The following is a 12,037-nucleotide window of genomic DNA, read 5'->3' as shown; positions in this document are numbered from 1 at the left end:
AAATCTGAATATATAGTTATATATCCAAATATATATTTGTGAATCTGAATATAGATATAATTCCTGAATATATAATTATACATTTTAATATATAATTGCAAATCAAAATAAATAATTATTAACCCTGAATAAATTGTTTAAAAACTTGTGTATATAATTATAAATCTTTAATATACAGTATATAATTATACATCTGAGTATATACAGTAGTTGTAAATCCATATATACAGTTATAAATCCTGAAGATATAGTTATAAATCTGAATATATAGTTATAAATATAAATATTTAAGTGTAAATCCTGAATATATTGTTTTGAATCCTAATATATTGTTATAAATTGAAATATATGATTGTACATTTTAATATATAGATATAAATCTGAATACATACAGTGGATATAAAAAGTCTTCACACCCCTGTTAAAACAGCAGGTTTTTTGTGATGTAAAAAATGAAACAAAGATAAATCATATCAGACTTTTTGCACCTTTAATGTAAAAATTACAACCTATGCAATTCCACTGAAAACCAAAGTGACAGATTTCAGAGAAAAATTAAATTAAATAAAAATTTAGAATAACTTAACTGCATAAGTGTGCACACCCTTTTATAATTGGGTATGTTGCTGTGTTCAGAATCAACCAATCATCAAGCTCATGTGAAATAGTACACACCTGTCTTCACCTGAAGTGACTCTGATTAACTCCAAATAAATCTCAGCTGTTCTTGTAGGATTTTTCTGACATCTTCTTGGTTGCATGCTACTACAAGAGCCATGGGCCACAAAGAGCTTACAAAGCATCAACGGGATCTCATTGTTGAAAGGTATCGCTCAGGTGAGGACTACAACATTTTTTCCCAAGGCATTAGATATGCCATGGACACAGTGAAGACAGTCATTAACAAGTGGAGAAAGTATGGCACAACAGTGACATTATCAAGAACTGGACGCCCCTCCAAAATTGAAAAGAAGAACTGGTCAGGGAGGCTGTTAAGAGATCTACAGCAACATTAAAGGAGCTGCAGCTCTTTCGGGCAAGTACTGGTTGCTGTCTGGGCTATGGGGCAGGGTGGCAAGACGCAAGCCTTTTCTGACGAAAAAAAAACCATCCAAGCCCGCAAAAACCTATATCCAGTCCCAAAACCATGTGGAAAAATGTGTTATGGTCTGATAAGACCAAGATTGAACTTTTTGCCCAAAATTGTAAAAGGTATGTTTGGCACAAAAACAACACAGCACATCAACAAAGAACACCATACCCTCAGTGAAGCATGGTGGTGGCAGCATCATGCTTTGGGGCTGCTTTTCTTCAGCTAGAACTGGGGCTTTAGTGAAGGTGGAGGGAATCATGAATAGCTCCAAGTACCAGTCAATTTTGGCACAGAACCTTCTGGCGTCTGCTAGAAAGCTGAAAATTAAGAGATCTTTCTCCTTTCAGCATGACAATGATCCAAAGCACACATCCAAATCAACAAAAGAATGGCTTCAGCAAAAAAAGATTACTGTTTTGGAATGGCCCAGCCAGAGCCCAGACCTGAATTCTATAGAAAATCTGTGGGGAGACCTGAAGAGGCCCATACACAGGAGATGCCCTCGCAATTTGACGGATCTGGAATGTTTTTGCAAAGAAGAGTGGGAAAATACTCCCAAGTCAAGATGTGCCAAGCTAATAGACTTCTATCCAAACAGACTGAGTGCTGTAATAAAATCAAAGGGTGCTTCAACTAAGTATTAGTTCAGGGATGTGCACACTTATGCAGTTAGGTTATTCTAAGTGTGTATACTTTTTATATCCACTGTAAATGTAATCCTGAAAATATAAATGTAACTCTGAAAATGTAGTTATAAATCAGAATATATAGTTATAAATCCTGAATATGTAGTTATAAATCTGAATATATACTGTAATTATAAATCCTGAATATATAGTTATAAATCCTGAATATGTAGTTATAAATCTGAATATATGCTGTAGTTATAAATCAGAATATATAGTTATAAATCCTGAATATATAGTTGTAAATCAGAATATATAGTTATAAATTCTGAATACGTAGATGTTACTCTGAATATATACGTAGTTATAAATCTAAATATGTAGTTATAAATCTGAATATATAGTTATAAATATGCAGAGTCAACTAAGTTAGCCATTTTGTAAATTGTGTCCACTGAGAAGTGTAAACACTGTCACTTTCAAAATGTAGCTCTGTTTGTTTGAGCATCCTTTTCAGCCCGACACAGCAACATTGACTCAACCAATGGCTTGAATTTTTGGGTGGGACTATTTGTTTTCTGACCAATGGCAGATGGGGGGAGTGTTCAGGAAACCTGTTGCACTAGTGGTGCAGAAATTATTTCACATTTAAAATTTTGTCCTGGCTGAAAAAATATGCTTGGTGTAAATGTGCCTTTATATGTTTTCTATAATTTAATTTTTGGTCACTAATATTAAAATGCTACTAAATTTGTTCTGCAATAATACTCTTCTTTTCTGGCAGCATGTGGTGTTTGTGGTGAAGTTCTTTGTGGCATGGTTGATTCCAGACGTGCCGTCAGATGTGAAAGCGCGTGTAAAGCGCGAGCGTTACCTGATCCAGGAATACCTGCGTGACTATGAGCTGGAGAAACTCAAGATCCAGCTGAGTCAGAACGGCCAGAACAGTGAACAAATAAACAACTGCACGTGTCCGACCACAGCCGCCTCACCTATGAAAATCGAAGTATTATCAGACTGTTTGTCCTAAAACAAGTCCAGTCTGGTCTCACTGAACCACTACATCATCACGTGAAAGCCAATTAGAAGTTCTCACTCAGCCCATGACACAAACCACTTGCAATTCACCAGTTCTTGCTCTTTTAAGACAAAATCATCTGTCTTTGGTTTCGGAATGCACCTGGTCTTCAATGTCTCATAGGTGATGTAGGATGATTTCTTCATGCCACATCCATTGTTTGGGCTCAGTGGTTTTACACCATGTTTCCCTTTCATGATGAGTTTAATCCTTAAAAAAGTCACTCTCAGATTTTGTCTTTGTGAATCTTATGAAACACGTCCTGGTCATATTTCACCCCAAATCAAAAGAAACATATTGTATTTTGCATAAAGACAATGAAGCTTATTTTTGGGACCACTAAGATGTTTTGTTATATTGCCCAAAAACTTTATTACCATAATGCAAAACAATGTAATTCTCATGACTGTAATTCATCTGGATGTTTTGACTTTTTTTTTTTTTTGGTGATTCTCACAATCCTCAGTGTTGATTCTCATTAAATTCAGACTTACTGTAATTCAGTGTTTCATGACTATATTACAGTAAAAAAATACTGTAATACAATGATATTTTGTAATCAATGTATTGATTGATCATTGTATTAAACAGCATAAATTAAAATCAGTACAACAAATTCTGCCTTACAGTATAAAATTTTTTTTTTGTCATTACAGTAATGAGAAAGACATTTTTTGCATTATGAGAATTTTTGCTGAAAATACTTTTCTTTAGGATTGTTTTGCATTGCGACATTATATTCGCAATAATTAAGCAAGTTATTTAAAATAAAAATCTTGATACTGCAATGCAATATATATATATATATATATATATATATATATATATATATACTGTATATATATATTAGATAACTTAATTATCATGAAAATAATGTTGCAATGTAAAAAAAAATGTAAGAAAAGTATTGCTTTTTTCAGGTTTATTGAGATTTTTTGCACTGTGACATTATATTCATGAAAATTGTAATAATATAATTAAGCAAGTTATCTTTAAAAAAAAAATCTCAATACTGCAATGCAAAAAAAAAAAAAAAAAAAGAAGAAGAAGAAGAATCTTAAAGAATAAATCTATTTTCAGGACCATATGTAAAACAAAAAATACAAAAAAATATAAATACACATCCTGTCCCCCCCAAAAAATCGCTTACTCTGATATTTCGTTGGACCACCTTTAGCTTTGATTACGGTGCGCATTCGTCGTGGCATTGTTTCGACAACCTTATGCAACATCACAACATTTATTTCCATCCAGAGTTGCATAAAGTTTCGGCCGAGATCTTGTATTGATGATGAGAGAGTCGAACCACTCCGTAAAGTCTTCTCCAGCACATCCCAAAGACTTTCAATGGGGTTAAGGTCAGGACACTGTGGTGGCCAATTCATGTGTGAAAATGATTCCTCATGCTCCCTGAACCACTCTTTCACAAATTGAGCCCCATGAATCTTGACATTGTCATCCTGGAATATGCCCGTGCCGTCAGGGGAAAAAAAATCCATTGATGAGATAACCTGGTCATTCAGTACATTCATGTAGTCAGCTGACTTCATTTTATTGCTGAGCCTAGACCTGACCAACTGAATCAACTCCAGATCATAACACTCCCTCCAGAGGCTTGTACAGTGGGCACTATGCATGATGGGTGCATCGCTTCATGCGCTTCCCTTCTTACCCTGATGCACCCATCACTTTGAAATTGGGTAAATCTGGACTCATCAGACCACATGACCTTTTTCCATTGCTCCACAGTCCAATCTTCACGATCCCTAGCAAAGTGAAGTAGTGTTTTTGTCTGATTAGCCTCACTAACAAGTGGCTCTCTTGCGACCACACAGCTGTTTAGTCCCAATCCTTTAAGTTCTCCTCACATTGTGTGTGTGGAAATGCTCTTTCACTATTAAACAGCCGTGAGTTCTACTGTTGATTTTATGATGTGACTTCACCAAGCATTTTAGCTATCTCCGATCACGATCACATTTCTTCCATGAAGCTGATGGTTCACCACTATCCTTCCAGGTTTTAATAATGCATTGGACAGTTTTTAAACCAATTCCAGTGATTTCAGCAATCTCCTTAGTTTACTTTGCTTGATGTAGGCCAATAATTTGCCCCTTCTGAAACACAGTAACATCTTTTCCACGACCACGGGATACGTCTTCCGACATGGTGATTTAAGAAATGAGAAGTTACACACTGCATCAGTTAGGATTAAAAGAATTGTTGCCAGCTGAAACATATTAATCACTGCAATAATGATCCAATCATAGGCTCTTAAAGGTGCAGTATGTAAGATTCAGAAACCCTTGTAATTAATGACACCTGTGGCCGTTAAGTGAACTGCAGCCTGTTGCTCGTGATCGCGCGCACACACTCAATAGGGACGCAAGCGAGCATGACCAAAACAAAGAGACTGAATGTGATTCACTGGCATCATGATGACAGATAAGGTAGCATAATTAAAATGGCACAGTTATGATTGTTTTACTACAAACTTTGAGACTGTATATTATGTTTGACTCTCCAGTGCTGGAACAGGGCTAAAACGAAGTGTGGATATAGGTCTGACTATGCGAGACTGTAGTTTGAAGTAATCACTTTTCTTTGCATGATACATTGACTACATTTATACGATAGCCTATGTCGCGTTAGCTAGCTAGCCAGCTTTATCAATAGCTGTTAGCTAAATTTGGTGGATGATATTATAAAATAGACTGTACATTATAAATATGTTGACACAATTCAGTATTGATGTGATTCCATCACAACTGTCATTTTGATATATCGATGCGCTATTGTTTTACAATAATAGAATGTAAATATTTTCTGTATAACCAAGTTACGTTACACTAATGAATGGAGCTTTTTGCATTATCTTGAACATTGTCTAGCATTCATTTAATATGTTATCGCAGTTTACTTGCTGAATAATTACAGATTAACATTGACATATGTCAGTTACTGTGATTCAGCATACCTGACTTTTAGTATAAAGAGAAGATCGTTGAAATTATTTGAAAGTTACGAAGCAAGGTAGCTTGCAGTTCGTCAGCATTAGCAGGCAAGATCAAGTTAGCTAAAATTACACAGAGCAATACTTATGGCACTATATTTCACATGCTTTGCAGTTATGTAATCTTACCTGTCCAATAAGAAGAATGCGAATTCTTCAGGGTCGGTTTTGATCCCCAAAACCGGTTTTGATCCCCAAAACTGAACGAAGGTCCCTCCAGGAATCAAATGTCCTGCCGGTGTTCACTCTAGTTTTCGCTCGACCACGATCACATTCCCGCTTAGCCAGACGGGATTCAGTAAATGTTTTTTTTTGTTTTTTTTGAGTTTGTGTAGGAGTCGGTGTTGTGTTTGGAGCCGGCCGTTTGCTGGATTCCATCTCTAAGATAACGTTACCTAGTTTTGCAGACTGTCTGTTGACACTGTTAAATAAGGAAGCACTGAGGCAAGGCTCTCGGGAGCGCGCAAAACATCACATCCTTTGGATTATCCTGGCAAAAGCGACCCGCTCCCTTCGCATGAAAATCAGTCTACAGGCTTTAATAGGCAACCTAAGAGGTCCGGGAAGGGCTCATTTTTTAAGTTGCATTACAAGCCGTTCACACATTGGCAAGAAAAATGCTAATATTACATTAAAAATGTTACATATTGCACCGTTAAGTATCTGCTTATTTAAATCCACACAGCGACTTTTTTTCTTTGGCCAGGCAGTGTACTTCACCATTTTAATAATACATTGTTTTTCATTACAGTAATGAGAATGAGATTTTTTTGCATTGCTGTACTGAGAATTTGTGATGAAAATATGCTTAAACAATGCAAAAAATATTAATGGACTTGAAAAAAGCTATACTTTTTTTTAAGATTTTGTATATTGCAACATCATTTTCATGATAATTCAGCATATTTTCATCAAAAATTTATACAGAAAATAGGTGTTCTTTCATTTATGTAAAATATGTATATTTTTTGTTTATTTCTCTTCATTTGGAAGTGAAATGTTCTTGACAGATGTTGTGACAGTTATCTGTTTTTCAGACTTCTCATTTTCAGTCATGTGACCTCCTAGTGTAAGCTCTCGTACAGGGGACGCCTCAGAGAAATATGCAGTTTAAATCCTCTTTAAATGTATTTATGTGCAGTAGACAAATCTAAAGCCACACAAGTTGAGCAGTATCTCATTTCCTGTCTATGTAGAACAACACTTTCTTCTGTCAAAAATACAAACAAGTCTTCTCACTCTCTCTTCTCCTCTGATGTCCATATTAATGTTCTCTGCTGATGTTTCCAATGTCTCCTGTAAGACACTATAGACAGTACAGGCTGTTCACATTCTCTGAAAAACACTGTCAGGGTCAGACAGCTAAAGGTTGTCTCATGAAAACATTTGCGGGTCACCCACAATTTCATCAAGAATAAGAAATTATATTTTACACACACTAAGCCTTTTTTAAGGACATTTAAAAAAAATGTAATAGTGACATAACTTCAATGACAATTAAGCACATTTTCCCCCAAACTGGATATATATATATATATTATTATTATTTTTTTTGTTTTACTTTTGTTTGTTTCTGATTCTCATTGTTCAGCATTGGAGATTTTCATTAGATTCTGTTATTGACACTTTAGTATGAACTGTATTACATTACAATATTTTGGTAACACTTTACAATAAGGTTTCATTTGTTAATATTAGTAAACAACATTAGATGACATGAACTAACAATGAACAAAACTTTTACAGCATAACTCCAAAGGGGGGCGCTATATCACGAGAAAAGTTTATGCTTAAAACTTTAGTCTCCATATACATAAATCGGGCAATGAGGGATCATCTGAAAGCTTACAATCTGAGCTTTTCAGGGATAACCATCACTTCTGCATTTATGTTACTTAAAATAACATTTGCGTTGAAAATTAGCACCCCCCAGAGGTAATGGGGTGGAAATATTTATATATAAATGTTCTTCACATAGCACATAAATGGAGAAGTCATGTATCAAATGAAAGCTCTTTATTCTTAGGAATGTGATTGTACAGTTAATTTTGTTGCCCTAATTCCAATGTTATATCTTATATGTCCAGAACAACATATGCCATCCAGATGGAAAAGCATGCAAAACAATTCATCAACAAATATGTTTTCGGCTTTGTTTATATCATCACAAAGGGGAGGATCTCAGCTTTCTAATGACACCTAGATTGAGCTTCTAGTCCACTCACAGGCCGAGATATTCAATGAAACAATGAGGGTGGTGGCTGAACTGAAAATTAGACTGAATGTCTATGGACGAGCACATCTGTGAGGGCTAAAATGCATTAGAGCGCCACCTACTTTTCAGACATGTAAATTGTGATGGAATGTGATAGAGCTTTCTGCCACCTAGTGGAATAAAATGAGACTTTTCAAAGTGAGGTAGAGTGAACAGAACCAAAATTACATGTTTACAAAGTTTAGACAACAATTTTTTTATTTTATTTCAGTGGATCATAAGATTATAAACACATACAATATTATATATGAATAATTGGAGTCTATGTTTTTAGTTTGCCGGTTCTCTGAAAAATGAGACCAATTTTTTTGCAATTAGACCACAGTATGTGTGAATGGTGAGCTTTTAAATTTGAGTGTGAAAAAATTGCGGGCAGCAGCCCCAAAATACACCAGAGATTAAGGGGCTAATCTTGGTTAATGTTAATTCCAACATATAATAATACATTTTTAAAATCAAAAGTTGCATATGTCAACATTAGTTAATGCACTATGAACTAAAAATGAACAATTGAATTTTTATTAACCAACATTAACAAAGATTAATACATGCTGTAAAAATGTATTGTTCATTGTTAGTTCATGATACCTAATGCATTAACTAATGTTAACAAATGGAAAATTATTGTAACGTGTTACCAAGGTTTTTTCATTAAAAATAAAGGCAGTGCAACAAAAGCCACCATGGTGTTGAAATAATATATCTTTTTTTTTTCTGCATTACAGTAATGTGAACTGGAGATGAATGTGCTTAATTGAGGAAAAAAAATGGCTTCATTTTCTTTATGCAAAAGACAATTACAGATTAACTTAATCAGAAAATGAACAGAAAAGTTTCGGTCTCACTTCAACAGCATCTGAATATAAGTGTTCAAAATCTATTAAAACTGTTCTGTTCAAAATGCCTTTAAGCAACCAAAGATTAAATGCCTTAACATCAAAGTCATCTGCATATCTGTTTAACATGGTTTAAAATAGTTTAAGAATGAGACATTAATATTCAGCTAGAGTTAAGATCAAAAAACTTCTGTACAAAGAAATATATAACATATAGATGACGTATTCAGGTACATCTGTTTTATTTTAATGACGTTTCTCACATTTAAACATATTTAAAAGAATGTAAGACAAGATCTGGCACTGAAATTACTTACAGTATTTCATTGCTTGATGCATCACCCATACAGATTTTTAGAGCATACATCTTATTATATATATATATATATATATATATATATATATATATATATATATATATATAAATAAAAATAAAAATGATCTGCTGGAAATTTTATGCAAAATAAGTGTCTATGCCAAATGAGTAGATACATAAATACATGCACACTACACTTCAGATAACTATTTGTGAAGCCGTTATCACTCTGTGTTTATAGTTTAAAGCAATCTGCACTTTAAACCTTTAAAATGATCGGAAGGAAACATAATCTTCTTATAGCCAAAGTTCTTCCTGTGATATGAATAGCAAAGTGAGAAATTGAGCTAATATATTTTCAATGTGCCTTTGTCTAAATATGCAGTTCAGGATGAGTGTTCATTTATACTTCCTTTTCAATTAATTTGTTGTGTTGTCTTGATCAGAGAAGGACAAAGTCACTGTGACTTTGATTTTATGTTTTGCACAAAGCAATTATTGAAGGAGTTATTTGCATCCTTACAATCTCAGTGTTATGGAAATAAGATGTGTGCCGTTAATCCACGATATTTGGAAATGTTGTGTATATGCTGAATGCATAGCTTGTATGCCAACTTGATCATGCTGATGCCTTTTGGCATGAAAAATTCATTTATAACTTAAGAACCAGTTAGGATTATTTTGACACATATGCTAATGATGAAGGAAAACCTGAGCGTATGTATTGTGCTGTTATTTGAGATTTTAAGTTGGAAATCATTTTTTCTGTAAATGGTTGTTATTTTTTCTGTCTGGTTCTAATGTGTAGAAAGTAAATCACTGTTTCATCATTTAAATAACTGTTTGTGAAAATGCATGCTGTCGGAATATTTCACTAATATGTAGCTGACAATCTGCAGGTGAACAAACCATCGGTCTAAATTTCAGTTAGATTTGAAGGTTTACAATTGTTTTCTATCCTAAAGATGCCTTATCTATTTACAGTATGCCTTTATTTCTTTTTTTAATCACTTTATAATTAGACTTGTTAGGATTTGTTTTCTTTTTTTCTTTATGATTATAGTTCTTAGTTGATTTCATGGCTTTTCATCTGGATTTTGACTTGATTAGCATGTTTATCTTGGATGCAGGGGAGTTAGATCCCCCCCAAATAATCAAAACAAGCAAGTACAACCTTCCCATTATTTATATATATCATGATCAATGGAAACATGTAAATGCTTCACACTGCAACCCCCTCCCAATATTCAAGCCAAATCTACGCCCTTGCTTGGATGTGCATATGAATTTGTGTTTTCTGCATTGCTCATGTACCAGAAATTTTTCATACTATAAGTAACCCAATGTCATTGGTTAATAAACTATTAAATACATTTTTCTGTTGTTGATGTTGTTCTTCTTTACACAGTAGGTGACTATATCCATCTACTGGCTGTTACTGACATGACATGGTTTTCAAGATGATATTTATATTTTGTTCACCAGATGGCAGCAATCTGCCTCCAATATATGTCACATTCTCATATTTTCTCCATGTTTCAACTTATAGAAGTGTGCTTATTTGTATGTGCAAATTAATGGTAAAATATAGAAATGTACATGTAAATAAGATCAAAATAGCAATAAACACCAAAATAAATTAATAATTTTATTGTTTGTACTTCAGAGAAGAAGAAATGGTATCCTTATCATCATTAAAAAAAGGGTTACACATCTGACCCTTCCGGTCAATAATGGCCGCGAATACCAAAGGGGGGTGCCTTTTTTAAATACCATAGGAGGGTTAAGATTCAGAACAACTACACTGTAATTCCAACAACAACTGAGAAGAACTTACAGATGCAAACCAGACCTTTGTAAATAAATTCTTTCAGCTGCTCCTGTTAGAGGTCACCACAGCGGACCATCCGTGCTCTGTACATTTGAATTGGCACAGGTTTTACACCGGATGCCCTTCCTGACCCAACCCCCAGTGGCTGGGTACGGAAGCTCTGAGCCACAAGGTGGAAAAAAAAAAAAAATAAGAGTGAAAAAAAAAAAGAAGTGTCTCAGTTCCTTCCTGAGCCTAAGTCTTAAATTTTTTTCTTTATTCCTAATTTTTTTTTTCTTCCAAAATTTTTTTTTTCTCTCTTCAAAAAAAATTTTTTCTCTCTTCAAATTTTTTTTTTCTCTCTTCCAAAAAATTTGTTTTTTTCTCTCTTCAAAAAACTAAACAAAAAAGTTTTTCTCTCTTCAAATACCGGGTGGTCATATGAATTAATTTGGTGTATTGTACAATAATTTTTAAATTCCCCTAATGAATATATAGACTCGTTTGTTGATGCTCTAAAGGTCCCAAAGTCAATCTACTGTGGATTGTTAGCAATATCAAATGTTTGCCAGGATAACTGTACTTGTATTAATGGGATCAACCTGCAGCTCCCCTGGGGTATTTTCCCACCCAACTGGCCCCTGCTTTCACTGTGGCACTTGTGTTTGGGGAACATGCTGTTTCACCTGACCTGTTGTATTCATCTCTGATGCAGTATTTCAGTCAGACAGAAAGGGATCTTCTGTCATCAGCTTTGGAGAAAGAGCTCAGTGGAGATGATAAAGATGACCTTATTGATTTAATGGATCAAATGGGAGTAACCAAAATTCCAGCATCTGACAATCTCAAACCAATTCTCCTCCAAGTTGCCCACAGTTGATCCAGCAACCAAAGTATGCGGTCGACAGCATGGCAGAAGGTGCAGGCCAAATCTTCAAAGACATTTTCATTTGTCAATCAGAATTACTTAAAATGTATGATAACAAGAATCCA

At 34.4% G+C, this 12,037-nt stretch overlaps 1 protein-coding gene across 4 annotated transcripts in view; it reads left to right on the top strand.

Moving 5' to 3' along the window:
- LOC127436287 (anoctamin-5-like) overlaps positions 1–10,607 on the top strand; it is a 107,610-nt gene extending 97,003 nt beyond the window's left edge. For all 4 annotated transcript variants that reach the window (XM_051690358.1, XM_051690360.1, XM_051690359.1 and 1 more), the window contains one exon: positions 2,504–10,607. In XM_051690358.1, the coding sequence (XP_051546318.1) occupies positions 2,504–2,749 (246 nt within the window). In that variant the 3' untranslated portion in view covers positions 2,750–10,607. The remainder of the gene's footprint in view (positions 1–2,503) is intronic.
- Positions 10,608–12,037: the final 1,430 nt, after the last annotated feature.

This window comes from Myxocyprinus asiaticus, chromosome 46, assembly GCF_019703515.2.
Source record: "Myxocyprinus asiaticus isolate MX2 ecotype Aquarium Trade chromosome 46, UBuf_Myxa_2, whole genome shotgun sequence".
NCBI classification, from domain to species: Eukaryota; Metazoa; Chordata; class Actinopteri; order Cypriniformes; family Catostomidae; genus Myxocyprinus; species Myxocyprinus asiaticus.
The sequence above is the reverse complement of the archived record's forward strand: the minus strand, read 5'-3'. Positions and strand labels throughout refer to the sequence as shown.